Genomic DNA, 25,297 nt, shown 5'->3' on the forward strand with positions numbered 1-25,297 from the left:
TTGTTATGGTTTCCTTTGTTGTGCAAAACCTTTTAAGCTTAATTAGCTCCCATTTGTTTATTTTTGTTATTTTTAATACTCTAGGAGTTGGGTCAAAAAAGATCTTGCTGCGATTTATGTCAGAGAGTGTTCTGCCTATGTTTTCCTCTAAGAGTTTCATAGTGTCCAGTCTTACATTTAGATCTTTAATCCATTTTGAGTTTATTTTTGTGTATGGTGTTAGAAAATGTTCTGATTTGATTCTTTGCGTGTAGCTGTCCAGTTTTCCCAACACTACCTATTGAAGAGATTGTCTTTTCTCCATTGTATATTCTTGCCTCCTTTGTTACAGATTAGATGACTATATCTCTGGACTCTTCAGGATTTTTTGAATAACACTTTCTCTTCATTCATTTCATCTAGCTAGCAATTTATATTAGATTGATAAGTAATATTTGCTGCTGCTGCTGCTGCTGCTAAGTCGCTTCAGTTGTGTCTGACTTTGTGCGACCCCATAGACCGCAGCCCACCAGGCTCTGCCGTCCCTGGGATTCTCCAGGCAAGAATACTGGAGTGGGGTGCCATTGCCTTCTCCGAAGTAATGTTTATATTTTTATAAATGTACATTTTACCTGATGTGTTATAGAAAGTATACTTGAACTGTTTAAATATTTAGTTTTGCTTATTTCTTTAAAATATTTGAACAAATATTTCTTTAAAAAATAAAATACCAGTCTTGGCATGGTCCTTTTGCTCTGATATTGACACTGTTACATTCAGCATCTCTTCAACCCAGGAACCACGTCCTTGACACCTTTCTCTCTTAGGTTCTGTGTCTAATCACTGACACTCTATTTTCTGCCTCCAAAATATCTCTTGAATCAGCCTCCCTGTCTCCACCCACACTACTACTCAGACAAGTGAACTTCTTGCCTAGAGGAGCCTCCTCATTGCTCTCCCAGGCTTTGCTCCCTCCTCTTCTCCAAGCCACCATCTAGACTACAGCCAGAGTGACCCATCTGAAATGCAAATCAGATTGAATCACTGCCTCAGTATTGCCCTCAGAGTTGGCACCAGACTCTTTCAGGTTTACAAGGGCCTTCACTTCCAAGCTCCTTCTTACTTCTCCAACCTTCTCTCTCCTTATACTGCCATAGAACTTTGAGATGGAGCCTTCTTTACCTGAAAGTAATTCAATTAAAAATATTCACTAAGAATATGGTGAAGGGATACAAATATCAAGGCAGTCCTGGCATTTACAGGGACCACTGCATACAGCTGAGTAAATTGTGCACTGCACAATCCCAGGGAATGCTATTCACATGATAGTCTGCTAAGGTGCTAGTATATAAAATACATACAGCAAAGTGAGAATACTATAAATATATACAGACATATAGTATCAGGGAGAAAGCGACAGCTGAGAAATAACATGCTTTAAGAATCTAAAAAAGAAGTGCTTTCTTCAGTGTTTCCTAGCTTTCTTTTTACCTCCAATCCATGTCTATAATCTGGTTTATAATATCCGGCATTCAGTTCCAATCTGAATAATTAAAATGAAAGGAACTCCATCATAACTTGCATGTGATACTCTGATTTTGTGACCAGCATGTTGTTCCAGGAGCCTTCTCCTGCTTCTGATTTTATTCTCCTAGACTCAGGTTTGCCATTGTGTCCTCTGTGTGCCCCAGTGCTACAGGCTGCCCCAGGGGTGCAAATTAACTTCAGTAGCAAGTCTGAAGGGAGCAGGGATCAATTCCTGGCAGAAGAACTAGGGGGGAGGGACATTTTTTATTCTGTATCCCTTTTTAACTTTTTGAGTGGACTACCATGTGGATGAATTACCTGCTCAAAAAATTAAATCAAGTTTTTTGTTTGTTTTTATGTTAATGCCTCCCTTTGAGAGACGTTGGTTTTTTTGTTGTTGTTTTGGTTTTTGACAGGATTCTTAGAACGGAGATGTAGGGAGTTCTTGGCAGGGGAGGCTGAAGCCACATTTTACCACCTGGGCAGGAGCTGACACTGTCATTGTGTTTCTCAAATGACTCTGACCCGTGGGAAAATGTTCTTTAGAGGTAAAATTAGGAAATCAGGAAATCTCAGCCTGCAGGTGGAGGGAGGGTGACAGAAGCCTAGGGTTTCTCTTATTATGTTTGACGTGTTTGGTGTGTCTCACCCAGGGGTCTTATCAGCTATGGGCACTGTGAGTGCTGAGAACCAGAGAGGCTGAGGAAACACCTGGGCAGGTGCCTCTTGTCCTGTGAAGTGAAAACTGCTGGTGACATGTGTAGCTGTAGGTATATTGTTTGCAAAGGTTCTGAATAAGAGCCCCAGGCCCTTCTCTGAAACAGTCTGACCCTCAGTCATTGCCAAGTGTCACCAACAGAGACTCTGGCCCAGGCTTCTGCCATCACTGGGAAAACTGGAGATGGGTGAGTAGAGAATCAGCTCTAGAATGTCTGTTCTGCTCTGGTCACCTGAATCCCAAAGGCAAACAGAGGCCTGGCTCTTGCTGAGGCAGACTTGGCTGTAGATCCGGGGCCAAGATCCGGGGCCAGGAGTGCCTGGAAATGTGCTGGGCAGGTGGTGGTTTTGTTTTTTTTTTTGAGATTTTTTTTTTTTTTAATGTGGACCATTTTTAAAGTCTTTATTGAATTCGTTACAATACAAATCTAATCTAAGTCTGCTAATCCAAACTCCAAGCTGGTGGGGACATCTCTGCTTTACGTTTTGGTTTGGTTTTTTGGCCACAAGGCATGTGGGATCTTAGCTCCCCAACCAGGGATTGAACCTTCACCCCCTGCATTAGAAAGCGAAGTGTTAAGCACTGGACCACAAGAGAAGCCCTTGGGCAGGTGGTTTTAGAAAAGACTCCCAGCAATTGACCAAGTTTCTGCACCAACAGACTCCAGTCCCTGTCACATAAAGCTGGAATCAAGTCACCCTAGGCCTCCATTAAATTAATCTTCATTCTAGAAATAACTAAGAAATCAGAAAAGTCTGTTCACATGTAAAGGAAGAGAATGCAGATCTTTCTTGGGTGTCCTTAAGAGCTTTTGGATTGCTTACCATGTGGCTGTATTACCTGTTCAAAAAAATAAATTTAAAAATAAAAAAAAATTTAAATGTATCACCCTGTCATTGTCACTTACTCCTTCAGAGTGGCCTGGGTTTACAATTGATCCCCAAGTAAAAGGGTCAGAAGAGAGCATTGTACTGTCTCCTCTGATCCCACAGAATGCCCTGCCTCGCCTTCTTCACCCCACCCATCCCTCCAGTCCAGGAAGCACCCTTTCCCAGGCCTTCAGGAGACTATCTTGATCCTTCTAAAAGGTGAGACCTCCACTCTTCATACCACTTATGGGGCAATGATCATCAATTGCCTTGTTCTGTTGTTACTTCTCAGTTCTCCAGTCCCAACTGGATAGTAAATTCTCTGACTCATTTCTGTGTGACAATCCCTAAATAACTGTGTTTTGCCTGCAACAGACACTCCACAGGTATTTTGGAAAATGTCATATTGTTGGAAATTGAAGCGAAGTCTGCTAATCCAAACTCCAAGCTGGTGGGGACATCTCTGATTGACCTGACAGATGGTTAGAGCAGTTGGTTAACAGAGATTCAAAAGATCTAGAGGCAGAGGTATGTACTCTTCAAATTATTTAGCAGTAATTATATCTATACTAAAATCATTATTTTATTTAATTTGGTTTAAAATCTTTTCATTATTAGCGTGTGTATTTAAAAATTCAAATAAGGGGCTTCTCTGGTGGTCCAGTGGTTAATAATCTGACTTCCAATGCAGGAGACTCAGATTCACTCCCTTGTCAGGGAACTAAGATTCCCATATGCCTCAGGACGATTAAGTCCATACGTCACAACTAGAGAAAAACCTGTGCGCGGCAACAAAGATGCTGTGTGCCAAAGAAGATCAGTATGCTGAAACTAAGATCCGATGCAGCCCATAAATAAATATTTTAAAAAAAATAAGAATTCAAGTAAAGATGTGTGGGATAAAAAGTAAACATCCTCCTTCACCTTTTCTCACTGTACCCATAAATGATGCCATTTTGTCCTTCACAGGACCTGTGTCAGTCTGCTAGGGCTACTATAACGAGGCGCCACTAGTGGTGTGGCTGAAACCACAGAAATCCATTCTCTCACAGTTCCAGAGGCTAGAAGCCTGAAATCAAGGTGTCAGCAGGGTTGATTCCTTCCAAGCTGTGAGGGAGAACCTGTTTCAAGCCTCTCCCACCAGCAGTCCTCGGAGTTCTTGGGTTCATGGCAGCATAACCCCAGTCTTCATATGGTATTCTCCCTGTGCGTGTCTGAGTCCAAATTTCCTCTTTTTATAAGGACATCAGTCATATTGGATTAGGGCCCAACCTAAATGACCTCATCTGAGCTTAATGACATCTGCGAAGACCCTATTTCCAAATAAGTCATATTCTGGGGTGGTAAGGCTTGCCTGCTGGCTCAGATGGTAAAGAATCTGCCTGCAATGAAGGAGAGCCAGGTTTAATTCCTGGCTTGGAAAGATTCCCCAGAGGAGGAAATGGCAACCCACTCCAGTATTCTTGCCATGAACAGAGGAGCCTAGCAGGCTACAGTCCATGGGGTCGCAAAGAGTCTGGGGGTTGCAAAGAGCTCAGACACAACTGGGGGTTGCAAAGAGCTCAGACACAACTGAGCAACTAATACTTTCACTTTTCACTTTCAGAGTACTCAGGAGGTGCTCTAAGGTACGTACGGATTTTTGGAGGACACCAGTCAACCCACAACAGTGCCCATACTTCAGATTTTCCATCTAGACAAGGAAAAACTCACAGCTCTAGGTTCCATGCTATGAAATTTGAGAAATTTCCCTTTTTGGACAAGAAAAAGTAAAAGCAGAATTATGTTGCCCCTTGCGAGGGAAATAAATTTAATGCTTACTATGCTTCTTCCGTGGTCCTCAGACTTTGTGAATTTTCTCTCTTTAATCTTCACAACCACCCAAATTCCTTGACATCAAAGACTGTCCCATCTGAAGTCATGTCCCCACTGTGAAGCTTAGAACCTGGTGCTGCAGCAGTCATAAACAAATATTTGTTGAGTCGGTGAACTGTGTGGGGTAGATGTTACTGCTTCCATTTTAAGGATGAAGAGCCCAGTGCAAAGATACTCACGTACATCCCCCAAAGTCACACAGCTGGTAAGGAAGCTAAGGTTTAGACTCAAGCCCAAGCCAGCCTTTCTTCAAAGCTCTTGTTATTTCCATTAAACTTAAGCCAATAGTTCTTAAAGTATGTTTGCAGTATCGGCAGCCCCAGCAGCACCTGGGAACTTTTTTTTTGAAAGGCGTTCAGTCATGTCTGACTCCTTGCGATCCCATGGCCTATATAGTCCATGGAATTCTTCAGGCCAGAATGCTGGAGTGGGTAGACATTCCCTTCTCCAGGGGATCTTCCCAACCCAGGGATCGAACCCAGGTCTCGTGCATTGCAGGCAGATTGTTTACCAGCTGAGCCACAAGGTAGCTTGCTAGAAATGCTAATTCTTAGGCCTTTTCAGAATCACAACCTCATGGATGGGGCCAGCAACCTGGGTTTTAGCAAGCCTTCCAGGTGACCCATTGCAGTTTGGCAGCCTCTGCGGAGAAGGCAATGGCACCCCACTCCAGTACTCTTGCCTGGAAAATCCCATGGACGGAAGAGCCTGGTAGGCTACAGTCCATGGGGTCGCTAAGAGTCGGACACGACTGAGCGACTTCACTTTCACTTTTCACTCTCATGCATTGGAGAAGGAAATGGCAACCCACTCCAGTATTCTTGCCTGGAGAATCCTAGGGACGGCGGAGCCTGGTGAGCTGCCGTCTATGGGGTCGTGCAGAGTTGGACACGACTGAAGCGACTTAGCATAGCATAGCATAGCATAGCACTAAACCAGGAAGTGGCTTAGAGAAGTCAAGAGTGGGTATGGACTTAGAGATTGACTTAGTCTTTTTTTTTTTTTTTGAGTCACCGATGCAGTTCCAGGATTTCCAGACAGACACCTGGCCTTCCATTCCAACCACTGTTATTTTTTGATGATGAAAAATTACTTTATGCCACTATTTTTAGAAAGGAAGGAGGAGAGAGGGAAGAATGCCCAGAGGTAAGTATTCAAATCTGAACTCTTTCTTCCAATTTCTTTCCTCTGCTGGAAATGATGAGACACCTGGGAGAAGTTCAGATGAAAACACCAGGAGAACTCTCAAGTTCATTTCAGCTCTTCCACCCAGAAAAGAGCCCTGACATCTTCTCGAGCATAAAGTTGGCAAGATGCTTTGAAAGCTGCCAAAGGACTTCCAAGTTTGAATGAAGTAGTGATAAAGGTGGAATCGACTCAGCTTTGTAGAATTTCATCCACACAGTCGTGAAAAGAAGAGACCAGAGCAGCAGGTGCAGTTTTCGGCTGAGCAGACATCCATTTCTTATCAGTAAACTAACAGGAGAGGGTCATAAAAGCCAGGTGTTCACTGGGCAGAGGGTCGGGACTCAGGAACGCTTTGCAAGAATGACCTTGTTCTGAAGAATGGCGCTTTTCTTCTTGAGGGGCTTGATGGCAGAAGAAGGTGGCAGCTAGATGGCAATGGGAGGGGAAAAGTCTGGGGCCCTGTGAGGTGAAGGCCTGTGTAAGGACCACACCAGGGTTCTGGCCCTGGGCTCTGCTTGGAGAAGGTTAGGGGGCTTTGCGGCTAAAGCAAGAGGAGGGAACAGAGCTGCTGCTTCACCAGCTCTGTTCTCCTTTGGGAAAAGGTAATTCTATCCATCATGAAAATGGGAGGTGGGGCTGGGAGGAGGGGAGCTGAAAGAAAGAACAGGATCTAAAGCAGAAGGCTCAACTTCAAGCCTTGTGGCTGAGTTCACTTTCTTGGGTGGCTTCTGCTACAAGATAGAAAATGAAATGCTCCTTGATGTGCTACTAAGATTGATATGAGCATTCCTCTGGCCCCTCCCACAGTGCCCCCACCCTGGGGCCAGGCATCTGACAAGCTAGAGGCTCTGATACACAGTCATTTCCAAAGGCTCCCCTGGGCCAGCCTGGGGCACCACCACTGGGAACAGAGTCCACGTCACCACCTCTTGCTTTGCCAAAGCAGAAATGGCCTGAGGCCAAGAGTGAAATTTGGTGGAAGAAATTAAGGCTTTCTCTCTCATTTTCAGGAAGACCTCAGATGATCCTCTTGCTTTTTTAGCAGCCACAGGAGGAAATAGGACAAATCTTCCCACTTCTTTATTTTTATACCTACTGATAAGCAAACTGTCTCATTTTTTCTTCCACTCTGAGCTATGCCAACTTCTCTAATGGTTAATAGATAGTAATTAAACATCAAGTTCCCTGCTATTTCAATTTGAGACCAAAAGAAATTATTCTGGTTTAAAAACTAAGAGTCTCATTCTCTCTCTCTTCCTGCTCAAATCAAACCCCCTAATATGTGCTGTCATTGCAACATGTACCTTTCCTTTGTACCACCTGTAATTTTATCTCTGTGATGATTTCATGTATTTATAAATATATATAATATAAATGATTCCTATTTCATATATACATGCTTTGTGTTGTGCCATGTGCTCAGTCATGTCTGATTCCTTGTGACCCCACAGACTGTAGCCCACCAGGCTCCTCTGTCCATGAGATTATCCAGGCAAGAACACTGGAGTGGGTTGCCATGCCCTCCTCCAGGGGATCATCCCAACCCAGGGATTGAACCCAGGTCTCCTGCATTGCAGGCAGATTCTTTACCGACTGAGCTACAAGGGAAACCCATATCGTATTAGGGTGGGCCCTAAATTCAATGACTGATGTCCTTATAAGAAGGCCTTGTGAAGACAGAGCGAGTCACGCAGGGAGAAGGCCATATGATGATTCAGGCAGAGACTGGTGGGATGCAGCTGCAAAGTCACGGCCCGCCAAGGATTTCTGGCAACCACCATGAGCTGGGAAGGGGCAAGGCAAAACTGTGCCCTAGAGCCATCAGAGAGAGAGAGCATGGCATAGCTGACTCTCTGATTTCAGACTTCTAGCTTCCAGAACGGTGAGGAAATAAATTTCAGCTGGTTTAAAACACCTAGCATGAGACTTCCCAGGTGATTAAGACCCCATGCTCCCTATGCAGGGGGTTCAGGTTTGATCCCTGGTCAGGGAACTAGATCCTGCATGCAACTAAGACCTGGAACAGTCAAATAAATACATAGTTTTTAAAAAATAAAACATTCAGCATGTGGTACTTTGTTACTGCAGCCCTAGCAAACTAACACAGCTAGTTAATGCTCAAACCTTCTTTTCTCATTTTCACAACAGTCCTTCATGTTAAATATGATTAGCTTCTTTGATAAATGAGTCCCATAGCCATGAAAATTTCACCCGGGCTATGAACCTGTGCTCTGCCCACTGTTCCTTCCTACATGGCCTCCCTCCATCATGCACTAGATCTCTATTTGTAATCACTTGTTTCTTTAAAGGTTGTATGTGTGTCAGCGTGAGCCTCATATCATATAATACTTCTACATCTCTTTTTTAGTCCATTATGTCCAATACATTTGATGAACACATTATTTTAGATTGCAGTGGATTGAAATTTTAAATATAAGAGAAAAGAATAAGTCTTTGGTGTGGAAAGCATGACAATGGCCCATGGTCTAGAGGAAATCTGTCACTGATGTTTTCAAACTGTCAATACTCTGATAATATCTGCTCTCTAGAATCAGGTACCAATATGGACAATATTGCCAGTATTCCTCAGAGGGATTAAAAAAAAAACAGAAAGGGTATAAGCTAGAGGAAATAGATGTCAGAAATGATGGACCACAAGGTATCCAGGTGTTGCTTAACAATTACAAATGTTTAAAAAAGGAGACTTATTGCTCCCATGATATGGGTTAACACTAGAAACAGTGAGGTTCTCATTACCCAGGGTGAAATATTCCTTTTTCAACACTGGTAATTGCTAGACAACCTAGCCCATCTGAGGATAAGCACCCATCCAGCTATTTTAGGGAGCTTATGAAGATGCTTCATGTCTGAATGGCTACTGAGAATCCACCCTAAAACCAGCACTTTACAAAGTCACATTTATATCTAAAATACATAGAATGAACCAACCTGTTAATCTCCTTGGTCCTTAGTTTTTGTGTGTATAAAATTAAGATTTACACCTGAAATTAACACAATCTTGGAAATCAACCATAATTCAATACCGAGAGCTTGTCTGGGGGTTCGAGCAGGGGAGCACAGTTACTGGTATGCTGGTAGACCCTTGACTGAAGAACGGTCCTCCTCTACCGGGGAAGGGCATTCTCTTCCACCAAGCACGCATTTCGGAGAGGGACACACACAGAGTGGTGAGGGAAGAAGGCAACATTTGCCTAGCCAGCCAAATCGACACTGGCCATCAATGGGATGACAAAAATGTCACAGCCAGATCACCCTCACATCCTTTAATTCAATATTTTAAACATTTAATGAATATGGGATGATGGCAATGACTTTTTACAAAATGCTAGATTTTCAAGTTTTCGGAAAATTAAAAGGCTGTTTCCTCTTGCAGAGAAGCTCCTGAGAATCTATTTGCATTCTCCCAAGGGTGTCACCTTTATCTGCTCATGCTCATTCATGTCCCTGTCCTTCAGCTAGTCATCTCACCAACATGAGAATGTGTAAGCAATTTCTGTATTAAAGAGATAATCATATATAGATATGTCTCTACACGGGAAAAATGAGCTGGTGAATACAAGAATCCGGAGTAGTCTTTTAGATAATCCAGGACTAAAACCCTATATGTTCTTTTTAAAATATGACTTTTCCTCCCATAGTTCTTGTTTTCTTCTGATGTTCTGCTAACCTGTTATTTATTTTCTGTTTGGGCACAGCTCCTTCTTTTCACAGATGATTTACACAGCTGAATTAATATTTGTAAATGGAGGCTCTGGCCCTAATCTTTTAAAATTTCTTTACAAGGAAAATAAGTTGATCCATTAACTGAAAATGTAAGGAGTATGGGATGGAAGGTGGGAGGAAGGTTCAAGAGGGAGGGGAGACATGCATACCTATAGATGATACATGTTGATGTATGACAGAAACCAACACAATATTGTAAAGCAATTATCCTTCAACTAAAAATAAATGTACGGAACATCTAGTCTGTGGGTAGCACAGGGCTTAACATGCTGACTTTTCCCAAGTGCTATCCTGAGCCAAGGGCTTCCCTGGTGGCTTGGTGGTAAAGAATCTCCCTGCAATGCAGGAGACATTGATCCCTGGGATCAGAAGATCCCCTGGAGAAAAAAATGGCAACCTACTCCAGTATGCTTGCCTGGAAAATCCCAGGACAGAGGGGACTGGTGGGCTACAGTCCATGGGGTCACAAAGAGTCAGACATGACTTGGCGACTAAACAATGCCAATCCTGAGCCAGAGCCATTCTTATGAGAATTTGAACAAAGTCAGATGAACAGATACAACTCATGCTCCCTTTATCTTTTCTCTTAGTGGCTAACTAGCCACTCTTATTGTCAGATGATTGGAGCTGGAGGGTGAAGTAATCAATTTCAAGCAGAAAATTAGCCAATTTCAGTTTTCTTTTGAATTCAGAAACAGCTTTCCTTTATTGTTTAGCACGGGGTAAGAAGAGGGATGCTCCAGTTAGCATGAAGGCTTATTATATTAAAGTCAGATCATTTTTTTGTGTTTTATTTTGTATCATCAGTAAGAATCAGATAATCACAATCAGATAATCAGGCCTATGAAATGCAATTTTATTTATTTATTTTTCCTGCTGCATAGTTCTATGGGTCTTTTAAAAAGTGCCTTTAATGGTGCATGACAAATTGAAGAAGAAAAATAGACGATAAAGGAATTTGAACAGTGGAGAGCCTAGGAAGTATGAAAAATATATTTTCTTTCAGCGGCTGTCAAGCGCTAACTATAATTATCTGTTCTGTGCTTTATCTGCTGTGACATAGAAGGAAAGCTTAAGAAGAAATGTGACAAATGGCATAACTTTTATCACTTACTGGAGGTACAATACAGACTGAGAAAAAGCTATGAGTTGGATCAACTTATTTTCAGAAAATTTGGCAAAATTAGCGTCAGGCCTGGCTGTGCTGCCCGGGACCAGCTGCCAGCTTGGTAAGGCCGACAGGCTCTCCAGCAGGGCCTTCTGGGTTTCTGTGATTTCCGGGTGAAAATGAACTCTGACTGCCCTCCTCACAGCCAAAGCCTCCCTCCTCCTCCACCAACTGCAGATGGAGGAGCCTCATGCTCTTTGAAAATCCATGCTGCCAATTTGACACACATTAATCGAAGTGTTAAACACTTGGGCTCTTTGACCCATGATTTCTACTTTTAAGAATTTGTCTACCAACGGACTCAAACAAGTATGCATCAGGATGTTCACAGCAGCACTCTTGCCACAGAAGCAGCTGGAATCAACCTATTCACCAAGTTTCTGTTTCAATAAATCACGATACACACATACAATGAATCACAGTAGAACTATAGTGATGAAAACAGTAAAATAAAGAATAAGACAAATATTTTGATCTGATTTGTACAGAAAAGGCAAAAGAAAAGCCAGATGTGCTTGAATAGGCGAAAAACATTTCGAGAAGACTATGTTTAAGCAAGTGTTGACAGAGGTGAGCCTTTGGGGATTTGCAGGTGGGAGGGGAAACTTGGACTTTTTAGCTTATACCCACAGCACAATTTGGATTGTTAGCTAGGACAGGCAGGGAATAGCAACGGCGATTAACAACTCAGCCGCCGGAATTTCTGCTCTTTTATAACAGCAGCCAAGTCACCTTGGGCAGGCTACCCTCTCTTTGCCTTAGTTTCATCATCTATAAAACGGGGATTCATTCAGGAAACTTTTTGAGTATCTACTACATGGCAGGCACTGGAAATATAGAAGTGAATAAAATATACAAGAAGAACTTCCCTGGTAGTCTAGTGGTTAAGAACTCACCTGTCAGTGCAGGGGTCATGAGTTTAATCCCTGGTCTGGGAAGATTCCACATGCTGCAGGCAACTAAAGCCCCTGTGCCACAACCAAGGAGCCCCTGTGCCACAACCAAGGAGCCCCTGTGCCACAACCCAGGAGCCCCTGTGCCACAACTATTGGAACCAGTGCACCTAGAGCCCGAGCTTCACAACAAGAGAAGCCACCACAGTGTGAAGCCCACGCACCACAATGAAGAGTAACCTCTATTCTGCACAACTAGAGAAAGCCTGAGTACAACCAAAAATAAATACCCAATAATACCAAGAATAAAATAAATATATTTTAAAATAAATAAGACATACAAGAATATCAGCCCTCATAGACTTCACATTCTTGTCAAAAGAAATGAACAATTAAAATACATATACGTATGTATATGCACAGCTTCCCAGGTGGCGCAGTAAAGAATCTTTCTGCTAACACAGGAGATGCAAGAGATGCAGGTTCTACCCCCGGGTCAGTAAGATCCACTGGAGGTGGAAATGGCAACCCACTCCAGTTTTCTTGCTTGGAGAATTCCACGGACAAAGGAGCCTGGTGGGCTACAGCCCACAGGGTTGCAAAGAGTCGGACACGACTGAGCAGGCATGTACACATGCATATGCACACATATGTATATAAGTAAAATATATGTCAGATAGTAAAGAGTGCTGTGGAGAAAAATAAAGCAGGAAAGAGGAGAGACATAATGGTGTGGAGGAGGGGGAAAGGGGTGGGGTGTTAATAGGACCTACCTCATAGAGACTGAGTGAGTTAATGAATGTCTGTCACTTAGAACACTCAATAAGTGTGAATTAGTATTATTGTTATGAGCATATATTACTTTAACTTGTAAAAGTGAAAGGGTTGACAATAGGGATTAGCCAAGATAGGTAGTTCATTCAATTCCTCATTAAAATGATGCCATTCAAGATCATCTAATGATTTAGAATAATGTTCCCATTATGTTTTTTAAAAGCAGATCATAAAACAGTAAAAAGTCATAGGGACAGAGAGAGTAAAGGGATGAAATAGGTGATTATACAGTTAATCCCACTAGGGGTTGTAAGTGGAAAAAATATGGGAGACCCCTGTTAATTAATGATTACTCAAGACATTAACCACAAAACCATGCAGGCTTAGTAACAAAACCATGCAATAGAAGAGACATGCTGTAAACAATAAAATGATGGTGGCATGACACCCACATCCTGCCCAGTGAGCTCACTAAGTTAATGATCCCTAGCACATGCTCTCTGCACACATGAAAACAATAACTTGTGCACCTAGCTTGACCATGAGGGACAAGAAAACTCCCCTGCTCAATCTGGAGGAAGAGCTGAAGATGGAAGCATGACATCTACTCAAGAAAGACAAAGAAGTTCTTCTCCCCCTCCCCACTTTTCCTCTGATTATAAAACTGTAGCCCAGTAAGTTCTTGGGGTGTGGCATCTCTCACCTACCTGCTTGTAAGCCTCACAAGCATCCTATTCTAATAAATCACTTCTTATCTATCACTTTGCCTCTCATTGAATTATTTTCTTCACTGAGACATAAATTGTGGTACGGAAGCTCTTTGGAGCCCCTGAAACAGTGCCGAACGATTTCAGAAGCACAACATTTACTAAGCACTTACTCTATGCTATGCATTTTGCAAAGCACTTTAAGCACTATCTTGCCTAATCCTCCCACTGACCCACTCAACTCCTTTGTTCAGTTGCCAAATTCTCTAACCTCTGCCTTCAGCATGTTTTTCGTATCTATGTCTTTCTTTTTTTTTTTTTTATCATTTTAAACTTTTTATTTTGTATTGGAGTATAGCCGATTAACAATGTTGTGAGAGTTTTCATGTGGATAACAAAGGGATTCAGCCATTCATATACATGTATCCATTCTTCCCCAAACTCCCCTCCCATTCAGGGTGCCACATAACATTGAGCAGAGTTCCCTGTGCTTTACAATAGGTCCTTGTTGGTTATCCATTTTAAATATATCAGGGTGTACATGTTGATCTCAAATTCCCTAGCTATCCCTTCTCCCAGTCCTTCCTCTCCCTCAACCATAAGTTTGTTCTCTAAGTCTATGAGTCTATTTCTGTTTTGTAAATAAGTTCATTTGTATCATATCTTTTTAGATTCTGCATATAAGGGATCTCATAGGATGTTTCTGCATCTCTAACTTACTCCACTCAGCATGACAATCTCTAGGTCCATCCAAGTTGCTGAAAATGATATTATTATTCCATTCTTTTTGATGGGTGAGTAATATTCCATTGTACATATATACCACATCTTCTTTATCCATTCCTCTGTTGATGGACATTTAGATTGCTTCCATGTCTTGACTATTGTAAATAGTACTACAATGAACATCTATGTCTTTCTATTTATCCCACTGCCACCATCCTAGTCCAGTTCCTTTGTTAGCTCCCCCTTGACCTTCGCAAGAATTTTTGAACTAGTCTCCTTGCTCATATCTCTCTGCTCTCACTTTTTGGCTTACCTCAACCTTACTTACTTTATTTGTTTTTTTAAAGATTTATGGACCATTTTTAAAAGTCTTTATTGAACTTGTTACAATAGTGCTTCTGTTTTATGTTTTGGCTTTTTAGCCACAAGGCAAGTGGGATATTAGCTCTCTGATCAGATGAAACCCACACCCCTGCAATGGAAGGTGAAGTCTTAACCATTGGACCACAAGGGAAGCTCCAACTTTATTTGTTTTATATTCAAGCTAATCCACTATCTCTGCTAGAAATCGATTTTTCACTTAGTTTCCCATTTTCCAACTTTAATTTCTATTGTACCCCACACCTACTCCACCTTTCAGCCATGTGGTTTACTTGCAGTTCTCAGGATCTTTTCTTCCGACTCCTCTCTCTGTGAAGAAAGCACTCTCTCTCTCCATCTCTGCCCACTGAAATTCTACTGATTATTCTAGAAGCAGGTCAAGTGCCAACTGTTCAAATATGTTTTCTTCTTTTCCTGTAAAACTCTAGATTGCCACTCCTGCATTGCTTAAAACATGTTGACCCCATGTCATCATTTATATGTCATTATTTATGGGCTTACCTTTCCTGCCAATCAATATTTCTGAAGTACCTATGACACGTCAAGGGTATATACTAGGCATTTTATATGTGTTGTCCTATTTAATCCTCACAACAGCCTTGTGAGATACCTGCTACCATCCTGATTTTAGAGATCAGGAATCTGAAGCTGTCAGAAGTTAATTAACTTGCTTGAAGTAGCATCCTCACTAAGTGGCCGACTCATCACCACCCATTTACCAAAGTTTATTTCAATCTGTGCCTGCCAGATTCCAAAGCCCTATGGGCTCTTCAACACAGAATGGGAAATCCCTTTGGGGGCAATTAGCACTGAAGCCTCAGGACAAGACCGATCTGGGAAAGGCAGTTTTCTCCTCCTCTCTCATTTGATTTAGATTCACTGTGCTATAGGAAATGCTCTTTTGACTCTCAGTTAGCACTGAACCCGGGCTAGCACAAGGCTGAAAAATGATTCGTGAGGACAAACAGCACCCAGGATGTTTAGTTCCACTGGTGACCCTGATTATTTTAAAACTGTGAAAGGAATGCCAAGCCCCAGCACATTTATAGCAATCTAGAACTCCCAGCTCTCTATCTCCTCAGTTGAGGCTTTACCCTCAACCTCTTTGTTCCCTGATTCAGTCCAGATGGATGCCTCGGATTTCAGAAACAAGGCAGGAACAGCATTGCTGTCATTAGACTTGGCCTTGGCTGATAAGAGTACTTGACTCACAAGAAATTCATAGGAAGATTAAGAACAGGGAAGAGTTAGTCTACCCTGAATTGGTTTTTCACCATTTAGGATTGGAAGCCCCCAAAACTTGTTGAGTCAGTTCATACTGTCAAACAAAGAATATTATAATAATAGGTTTATTCTCTTCTTTATGGTTTTGGAGTCAAGGGTGTTCAGCAGCCACTGTTTGCTCAGGAAGAGTGTAAACAAGACTTGCTGATGCCTGTGGCCAATGAACAGGACTCCTAAGCCACTTTCACTTCAGCATGGGGTGTGGATCTAATGGTAAAGAAGCTGAATGGGAACGGGGGTTAGGTAACTTGAATTTGTGTTTTAACTGTATTTTCTCTTTCAATCCTCAAAGCAATCTTTTTTGAGCTGGGCATTATTGAAATACCCATTCTACAGATCTAAAAACTGGGTAGTAAGTAACAGGCAGGAACTGGAACCCTAGTATGTTGAGCTCCATAGCTTTCCACTGCCCTCAATTTATGCTCTGTGGCAAGGCCTTTTGCTTAGGCAAATGTCAATCATTTTAAAAGAACTAAAGGCAAAATTTGTACACAAGTTAGAGCTCTCAAATATCAGTATTCTTTCTTTCCTAGGAAGCAAGATGATACAATGTGTTTAATTTCTTAAATCTCTCATATTTTCCAAAGATCTCAACAAGAAGTGGTAGTTGAACTGTAAGATTCTTACCTTCCACTCAGCGAAATCCAGTCTTGGATTCTTAGGCAAGTGACTTTGCTTGATGGAATTGGTTATCTTGATTGGTTAGACCACAGATCACCAAGGCCAGTAAGCCACATTCACTGACAAAATCATCCTGTTCCCAGTCATCTTTAAAAACAGGTCATGAAGTGGCTGAGTGAAAACACGGATGATCCAGGGCAGGACATTGCTGGGACTCACACAAGTTACCAAAATTTCCACTGGTAAATTTTGAAGTGACTGGAGTCACTCATTCACATTCATGAGTAAAGTCAGGTATATTTATTCACACAAAAACCTCTTTTTCCACCCTCTCAGTTCTTCATGATCTATTGTGTTGTAGATAGTCTAATGGTTAGAATGTTGTTGTTGTTTAGTCACTAAGTTGTGTCCAACTCTTTGCAACCCCATGGACTGTAGCCCACCAGACTCCTCTGTCCATAGGATTTCCCAGGCAAGAATACTGGAGTAGGTTGCCATTTCCTTCTCCAGGGGATCTTCCTGATCCAGGGATTGAACCTGTGTCTCCTGCTTGGCAGGCAGATTCTTTACCACTGAGCTACACTGGAAGCCAAATGGTTAGAATACCTTCATAATAATACATTTCCATATGGGATGGGGTTGTTGTTGCTAATCAATAGTTAATACTGATAACTTATAAATATTTCAACCTCTCAAAACCTTAGCTAAGTATGACACTTCAAATTAATTATACAGAGCTAGACTCTTAATGTATTATGAAGTCTTTCACATTTCACACAGATAACAATAATTTTTATTTTACCTCCCCCATTCCCCTCAGGCAATTCTTGTAAATATGTTGTTGCTGCCTCTGCCATATGGTTTAAAAAAGTTACTCAAAACACAACAAATTATTGTTATTTCAATACTGTAGAAACTACTGAGTTTCATTACCCCTTCATACCTTTTTGTTTCCCTCCAAAAGAATGTTCAAAGGCATTTTTGGTTGGAAGACATTCACTACTTATTCTCTGAATTATGTTGGCAACATTTTAGAAACACTTGAAAAAGACTTGCGACATATGTTAGCAAAAGTCCAGAGAAGGAAAGTAGAGATTGGCAGGAAGCAAGATATTAAGGAACTCAACAGTCTGACCAAAAGTGGGTCACACACTGTCAGGTACAGTGAAGAAAGCATACTAGGGGGAGGCAAGCTATAAACAGGATCCAGATTTAGCAGCCCACAAGGTAACCAGATGTTGACTACCAACGGGACAGAGGTGATGGGATCCTCCAGTCCCTCTCGCAGACCTCCGACCTTTACATGCCTTCCTTGAAGCCATGATACGATCACAAGTATTCCCCCTTCCATCCATTACTTTCCTCTAGCCTTCCAAATTTCTTTCTTACACCACTTCTCCCCCTTTCCAGTTTCTATTTTGCCTCTCTGTACATAATCTTGTTTTCAACCACTTTTAAGGTAATTTCATTCCAGCTGGGAAACAACTCTTGTCTTCTTCCCTCGTTCCGAGCCCAGGGACTCGAGTCCCTCCTGAGCTCCTTGGAGCTGGGACCTTTCCCGAGCTCAGCAGTCCAAACTGTGAGGGTGATCTATTCTGTGAGTCCTCCAACGGGGTGGCCTCTCCATGACGCCAGTCTGCTCCTCTTCCTTCTTTCCCCTATCCCCAAAGAACCTAAACTCCGTGCCCTTTGAAACTGTGTCCAAGTCCCCAAGATCTCTGCCGGGATCCAAGATTTTTTTGACCTAAGTGGGGTCGGGTCGGGGAGGACAGTACCTCTTTGCAGGCGTGAAGCTCTGGTCCCGCTCCCTGAGTCACCTGGAAGGCGGTCCCAACCCAGAGCAGCAGCCGCAGAAGCCGGAGTGTGCGCGGCTCAGTTCTTCCCCTGCCTCTGGCAGAGGGATGGAGGCTGTGGCCAGACTCAGCCATAGTGTTGTTCCGAGCGAGCGACAGCAGTGGCTCAGGTGCTGCGGCTGCAGCTACTGCTGGCAGAAGGCGGAAAAAAGGGGAGGGAAATTCACAGGGGGAAGGATGTAAGGGGCTGGGCTCGCTTCAGTCACCTCCCTGCGGCTACGCCAAGGCCGCCCATCCTTCCTCCTCCCTCCTTTCTCTTATCCTCCTCCTACCCAAGTCGCCTTGGCAACCGCCTCCTCTTTCCCTTAGCGCGGGTGGGGCAGGGACCACGCGCTCCTCTGCCGCTCACCTGCCGGTCGCCATGGCAGCCGCCGCCGCTGCTAGCGCGCGCGGCGCAGAAACGCACGCGCCCAGGGTCTGCAACCGGCCCAGCAGGCGCGCACAAGGCTCGTGCATAGAACACGGTGGAAACAACCTCCAAGCCATCACCACCAAATTCATTACTTCGGGCCATCGGCTACCTACGGGCATCACTAATTTTGCAGACGTGGCGTTCTACATATACTTATTAAGCACCTTGTTAAGAAGCGACAGAAAAATGACCGCGATGATGTCTCTCCAGGGATTGTAGCCTGGAAGACTGGCCCGGGTAGGTGTTACCTACTGTAACAGCTGCTTCTGGAGGTCTTACTTCCACCACGCCAAACCCATTTGTGAATTTACAGCCAGTCCTGTGCGAAGTCCTGGGACTCATATAGTTAAGCCGAGTTTAAGCAAGGAGAGTTTGCCTTAGCTGGGCAATTTCCCAAACACACCTGGACTCCTCTGTCTTTTGACATCCCCATTCTGTCATCGCTCTGAGAAATCCTCTCGTAAGATTCTAAGGAGAAGAACATTTCAGGGCTGGCTATCTTTTACGAATTCTTTCCTAAACTGAAGTCTTTTGCAGAAGATCTGTAAGATGGGAGGCGGCGTTTTTCACCGACGGCTCATGAGTGCAAATCCCGGGCTTCCGAGCACACTCGGCGGCTCTTTCCCCTGGGCGTTCCCAGTAGCTTCTTCCCGAGGGGCCTCCCGCGTTAGACCGCCAGGTGGCGCCCTTCTCGGAGGGAATTCGCCTCAGTCACAGAAGGCCGAGCAGTTGCCTGGCAACTGAAATTGGGCGTTCCAAACAATTGGGATCCGGGCTCCTCTGCGTGCTAGGTTGTGTGCGGCTGCGCGGGCCTCTCATCCCTCTTAAGAGCGTCTCGCTCGGTGTTTTACCATGTCTCTCACCCGAGACCCTTTCCAGAACCCTGCGTTGGATAAGGATGCTTCCTACTTGGGAAAGTCGCGGGCTTCCAAGGTACTGAGGTTTCTTACGCAGGTACCCGGTAGGGTCGCCCTCGCTCTTCTGTCGGCCTGACTGGAAGAAGTGGTAACTTAGCCCTGGTGAGGACACTGAGTCAGGTAGGGAGAGGTCTGTTTTCTGCCTGCCTCCATGATCCCATACTCAGGTCTCTGCACCTTTCACAGGTGCTTTTGAGCAGAGGGAATGGCGCTCTAGTCCAGAGGAACGAGGGGCACTCGCTGACCTAAGCAATGATTGGTATGACGGGGCTCGCACAGGCCCAGATTCCACCGGCAACACTTTGCCCTATTTGGGAAACTCTTCTATGAAGAGACGTGAGGTATATAGAGTGGGAAAGAGGTATCAAACACCAGCTCATGCTTTATACATCTGTCTTTCATTCATGTTGGAATGCGTTTGTGTATATATGTGTGTCTCATGATGGTCCAGGAGGAGTAATGGACCCTAAAGCAGTGATGCAGGGAGTGGCGGTAAGATGCAAAGGGCAGGACTGATGGGGCTTTGTGGCTGACTGGATATGGGCCCAAGAGAGTGGCCAGTCTAGGAGGGCTCCTAGGTTTCTGAGGGCTTAGCTGATATCATTTACTGAATGAGGTATCCAGGAAAAGCAGATCTGGGGAGAATGACGTTGCGACCAATAATGTAGCTGTTGTTTTTTGGTGCCTGTGGGACACTTCTGTGGAGATGAAGAGTAGACAACACGGTTAGGGCTGTGGGTTGACGAGGTGTGGAAGCCACAGCATTCATATAGTGGTACTTGAAGCCATAGGAGGGAATGAGCTCATCCAGTGAATGAGAGTCAGAAAGGCAGAAATGAAATCGCCGGAGAATCCCACTTAGGGGCAGAGAGAGAAAACAGAGCTGAGAAGGAAGCTGAGAAATAATAGCCAGGTGCAGGAGAAAAACCAGGAGGAGCTAGACCCATGCAGGATGGAGAGAACATTTCGTGGAATCAGAGTTGTGGCGCCAGAAACCACTGAGGTCAAATAAGATCAGGTCTGGAAATGATCCACTTGACCTAACCACAAAGGTCATTAGCAAGAGTAGTTTCAGTGGATGCTTGAGGCAGAGGTCAGACTGTATTGGGATGGAAAGGGGACAGAAAGTGGGTAGAAGAGGAAGTGGAGAGTAGTATGTGTTGACTCTTAAAGAAGGCTGGCTCAGTAGGAACATCATGGAGTGGTAGCCAGACAGTGACAAAAGGATGAGGAGAAGCTGGGTACAGGAGATGCCAGGATAGCACAGGTCCCTAAAGTACCAGGAAGGGCTGGGTTCAGGAAGGAAGGGTTATTCTTGAATAAAAGGGACTTCCCTTTCTCTGAAATGGAAGGAAAATGGATAGTGAAGATGACAACTCATGCTTGACAGGCTTGATTTTCTCAGTGAAAGACCATCTCACCCTTCTGCTTATAGAGATGATGAGGCTTATGCAGCCTTGGAGGACTGGAAGAGCTGCCTGTGCTTGCATCATATGTAATATTCCCATCTCCTTTTCATCTTTCTTGGTGATAGCATAGTGCCTGGTCCATACCATTCAATTAATGCCTGATTGAGCTGAGTCACCCAGCACTGTGTCATATACAGGGGATGAAGAAGGTTCCAACATCAGATAGGATGAATGAGATTTCTGCTAGGTTGTAGTTGTCCTCACTGGAATTCAGTCATTGATTCAATTAGCATCTCATTTTAAAAAACTATGTTTTAGGTCACTGTGCTGGGTACTGGGGACACAGTGGTGAACAATATGGCATTTTACATGTAATGAAGAAATCAGCTGTGTGCTTTTCATATTCATACTTGTGGGGTTTTAATGAGAGAACTGAACATTCAGTGAACTTTTTGAGATTCCCACAGAACAATGACCCTTCCTTGCTTACCAAAATTTTTTTCTCACCTGTCTAGACACTGTTCTCTCCTGATTCTCCTCTCCCGATTCTCTTGTCTCTGACTGCCCCCACCCAACCCCATTATAATATTGTGCAGTCCTCATGAACCACCTCTTCCTTTTTGGTCAGATTTGGGGGGCTTCAGCTGTTACTCCAACAACTGCATATTGCGTTGGAATATCTTACCTCTTCTTCAAACTCAGGACTTCTGAACCTGAGCTCATCTTGCCTGTCTACTCTTCATCCTTCATGTCCCACTTCACCCCCTTCCCTGTCTTCCTGGCCCATTTCTGTCAGTTCTAAGAGAAAACTTAGGAGACTCAAAAGGCTGGGAGGCTTGCCCCGTATCATTCTTCTCATTTAGATGTCTCAATTCAATTAAAATGGAACGGCAGGAGGGGATGGATGTCACTGATGCTACCACATCAGTGAGGCCTTTGGTAACCAGGTGTGGGTGTGGTTTCTCTTTTGCAGAAACTGCCATATAAGAACCCAACTCACCTTGCTCAGCAACAGGAACCCTGGTGTCGACTCAGCTCAGCTCCCACAATCACCTCCATGAGACGGGATGTTTGTTTTTTTGATTCAGAGGTAACTAGCATTGAAATGCGATTTCTTATTATATCCACTTAGGACTAATGACTATCCTTTTTGAAAGGCAGTCTGTCCCTGACTGCTTTAGCAGCTTTATCTTGCCCCCAATCCAAGATCCTATCAAATCTAAAGCCAAATACCAACTTATCAGGCCTCTGGTAAGGCAAAAGGCTTGAGTTTTGCTGCAGTTAATTATTTGGAGCAAATCATTCTCTCACTAGACTTCTCATTATAACCATGAATGAGGTAAGGCCCATTAAGCTCAAGTGGTTCCCATGTCTCCAGGAGAGCTTCCCACTCCTTAGACTTTACCACAGGACAATTCTGTATGGACAAGATTTAAGAAGTCATCATGTACAGTAATTTGGTGTGTAAAGAGCTGGTGGGTCTCAAGCCCAAAAAGGGTTCACTGTGCTTTGGGAGAAGAGTAGAGCCCAATAGAACCCGACTAGAATGGGTGCACAGGTGGCAAGTTAACCCTGAGGGGGTTGGCTTCCTCTGTAGATACCGAAGGATGACCTGGATTTCCGCTTATCAGCCTTGTACAACCACCACACAGGGACATTCAAGAACAAAAGTGAGATACTCACACACCAGGAGACCACCCAGGATACCCACAGGTAAGTGGTGGAGGCAGAGCCTCTCCCTAAGAACAATGCCATCCAATCAAGTAAGGTAAACTGTCACCTGGGAAATAATCGATAGGTTCCTGTTTGTATAGATTTTTGCATTTTTTAACTTCTGTATCTGTAATACAATTTCTGTGGGTTTTTTTTTTTTTCTAAAATGAAGAGATCTTCCAAAATAGGGCTCATCTGTATAATAAAACATTTGGTTAATTCAAGAGGCTAGAAAGGGCCTTTGGTTGCTATATTTTTGAGGTTGCATGCAACTCCTTCCCTCCTTACCTTCTTCTCTTGATTGATTTCACTCTCCCCTGTTCTTCCCACATCATCTTCCAGAATCAAGACCCAATTCCCTGAAGAATTTTTACCCCCTCCCCAACTACCCTCCATCACTTCCAGAGCTAACATCAGACATTGGATCAACCCTAAGAAGGAGTCTATTCACAGCATACAGGGATCCATAGGTAAGGGTTAGAAGACTGAGGAATGGGAGGAAGATGGGTGGTGCAAGAGTTTTTCTCAATGGACATAGGAATCAGGGAGTTGAGGTGGCTGGCTATTAGGGAACATGAGGGATAACTGAGTCTGGCACATATCAGACTAATGCCAGGGGACATGCTGACTATAGAGCTAGGAAATGAATTCAGTTTCAGAGCCTCTGCCTCAGCCTTAGGTCTACTGGACAAGAATTTTCAGCAAAGGACAGAAACTTGGGAAAAGACCTATAGCTACCTCCCATCAGTCTTCTGTGTTTCCCCAGCTGTTAGAACCTTCTCCATGGTACCCATGAAAGTATGGGTGACAAATTTCCAGAAAAGGCAATAGATCTTAAATTCACAGCCCATTCCTTCTTTTCTCCACAGTGTCCCCTCACACTGCAGCCACCAATGGTGGGTACTCCCGAAAGAATGATGGTGGCTTCTTCTCCACATAAGTGTTGACAGGCCCCTGGACTACTTAATCATTGTGGAACATCCTGCTGCCCACCTCCATTAAACAGATTTGTGTAAGTTGAAGCCTGGAGTATCTGTTACCCACAGACTACAAGTTGCCACTTGACTACTCTTAAAATATGGAAGTTTCTCAACTTCTAGAAACTAACCCTATTGGGCAATATTTGCAACTCGGAGTCATCTTGCTGAAAGAGAAGGATTTAGGACAGAACAGCACTGTTTTTGGCAGGAGACAGGTATTCACATTTTGTAAACTGGAGTCATTCCAACCATACATATATATAGCCATTCAACCTTTCTTGAAAACTTTTCATGTGTCAGGTGCTGAGCTAATTGTTAAGGAGACAACAATGGGCATTGTCCATTCTCTCAATGAACTTACAGACACTAACTTTAGTAGCTCTTTGTGGCATTAATATTTATGCAGAGGTCACACTTAACAGATTTCAGACCTTCTGGATTTAGTCATTTGCTGGGCTCTCCTCCATGAGAGCTCATTCTCCCTGGTCCTTCTTCCTTGCCATTGTTCATTCTCTTAACTCTGCTGTCTCCTTCCTGGGAGTCAATTCTTTTTTCATTGCCTTGATTTATAGCCCCTGATTCTTAGAAACAGAGCTTAACAATCTGATCCTAGGGTCTGAAAGTACCTAAAAACCAATGCATTAATGTGGTTTCTAAAATTACAAACCACTCACAGGAACCTGCTGTCAGAATGAGCAAGAAATGACAGACCCTTTACAATACTGTACAATAAGTTCCCATTTCTAAACTTGGACAGCATATGCACTGTTGAATAAATCAGACATGAAAGGGCTTCTATTTGGTACTCAAGTGCAGGGTCCTTAAATTCCACCAAACTAACAGGCCCTCTTCTACAGAGATACTCCAGTTTATTCAGTGTTTGCTGCTAAGTGGCAATATTTTCAGTTCTCATTATGTAGAAGGTCTGAAAGTAGCAGAGCGGGGTGACTCTCGGGATAATCACCTCATATGAGTTGATACTGAACATCAAAAAATTTATTACTGCGATCCATGCATGAAGGCTTTAAATAATACAGATTCCTAGACCTCTCTGATAATTATAATTCAGTAAATCTGGTGCAGGTCCCTGGAATCTGAATTCTTATAAGCTTTCCAAGTTTTCTTATGGATATATACACATATATTGTTGTTTAGTCACTAAATTATGGCCAACTCTTTTCCACCCCATGGAGTGTAGCCCACCAGGCTCCTCTGTCCACAGGATTCTTCAGGGAAGAATATTGGGGTGGGTTTGCCATTTCCTTCTCCAGGGGATCTTCCCAACCCAGGGATCGAATCAGAGTCTCCTGCACTGCAGACGAATTCTTTACCACTGAGCCACCTGGGAAGCCCTTATATACACATATACAGACATGCGTATACACCTACATGCCTTCACGGGCAGGCGCTGTATAGTGTCTTTAGACCGGGGGCACCAGTGTTGGTATCACACGCCAAGAGTCATGATGACAAGGCTGGCCTAAAGAAAAAAAGGAAGAAAAAAAACCAAAGAGGCTCCTAGAAAAGTAAAACTGCAGCAGAGAACAAGGCCTCTGTCC

General features: G+C 43.5%; 2 protein-coding genes across 13 annotated transcripts in view; one reads left to right on the top strand and one right to left on the bottom strand.

Annotated features, from left to right (window-relative positions):
- ELAPOR1 (endosome-lysosome associated apoptosis and autophagy regulator 1) overlaps nt 1-19,432 on the bottom strand; it is a 67,194-nt gene extending 47,762 nt beyond the window's left edge. For 3 of the 11 annotated variants that reach the window (XM_081487148.1, XM_081487146.1, XM_081487147.1), the window contains exon 1: nt 18,230-18,586. Coding sequence is in view for 10 of the 11 variants with exons in the window: in XM_081487146.1 (XP_081343272.1) it covers nt 18,230-18,382 (153 nt within the window). In the remaining variant the exon portion in view is untranslated. Of the gene's footprint in view, nt 1-18,229; nt 18,629-18,656 lie in introns of those variants that run through there. The other 8 variants (XM_081487139.1, XM_081487144.1, XM_081487137.1 and 5 more) reach the window with 7 other exon arrangements.
- A 48-nt stretch (nt 19,433-19,480) lies between these two features.
- On the top strand, nt 19,481-23,780 carry CFAP276 (cilia and flagella associated protein 276). Of its 2 annotated transcripts, XM_081487151.1 has the most exons (5): nt 19,481-19,652; nt 22,019-22,135; nt 22,643-22,758; nt 23,101-23,228; nt 23,628-23,780. In XM_081487151.1, exons 1-5 carry the CDS (start codon nt 19,572-19,574, stop codon nt 23,696-23,698), a joined length of 513 nt encoding a protein of 170 aa, XP_081343277.1. In that variant the 5' UTR covers nt 19,481-19,571; the 3' UTR covers nt 23,699-23,780. The 2 variants fall into 2 exon arrangements, with proteins under 2 accessions (XP_081343277.1, XP_081343278.1); XM_081487152.1 differs by lacking the exon at nt 22,019-22,135.
- The last annotated feature ends 1,517 nt before the right edge of the window (nt 23,781-25,297 follow it).

Source organism: Giraffa tippelskirchi, chromosome 5, assembly GCF_054371585.1.
Source record: "Giraffa tippelskirchi isolate mGirTip1 chromosome 5, T2T-mGirTip1v1.2.pri, whole genome shotgun sequence".
In the NCBI taxonomy this organism is placed as follows: domain Eukaryota; kingdom Metazoa; phylum Chordata; class Mammalia; order Artiodactyla; family Giraffidae; genus Giraffa; species Giraffa tippelskirchi.

What these genes read in the sequence shown, in the direction of transcription:
- CFAP276 (XM_081487151.1), top strand. Translation starts at nt 19,572, where the DNA reads ATGTCTCTCACCCGAGACCCTTTCCAGAACCCTGCGTTGGATAAGGAT. An exon ending in TTTGTTTTTTTGATTCAGAG is followed by an intron (nt 22,136 to 22,642) that starts GTAACTAGCATT and finishes CTTCCTCTGTAG; the next exon opens with ATACCGAAGGATGACCTGGA. An exon ending in ACCACCCAGGATACCCACAG is followed by an intron (nt 22,759 to 23,100) that starts GTAAGTGGTGGA and finishes ATCATCTTCCAG; the next exon opens with AATCAAGACCCAATTCCCTG.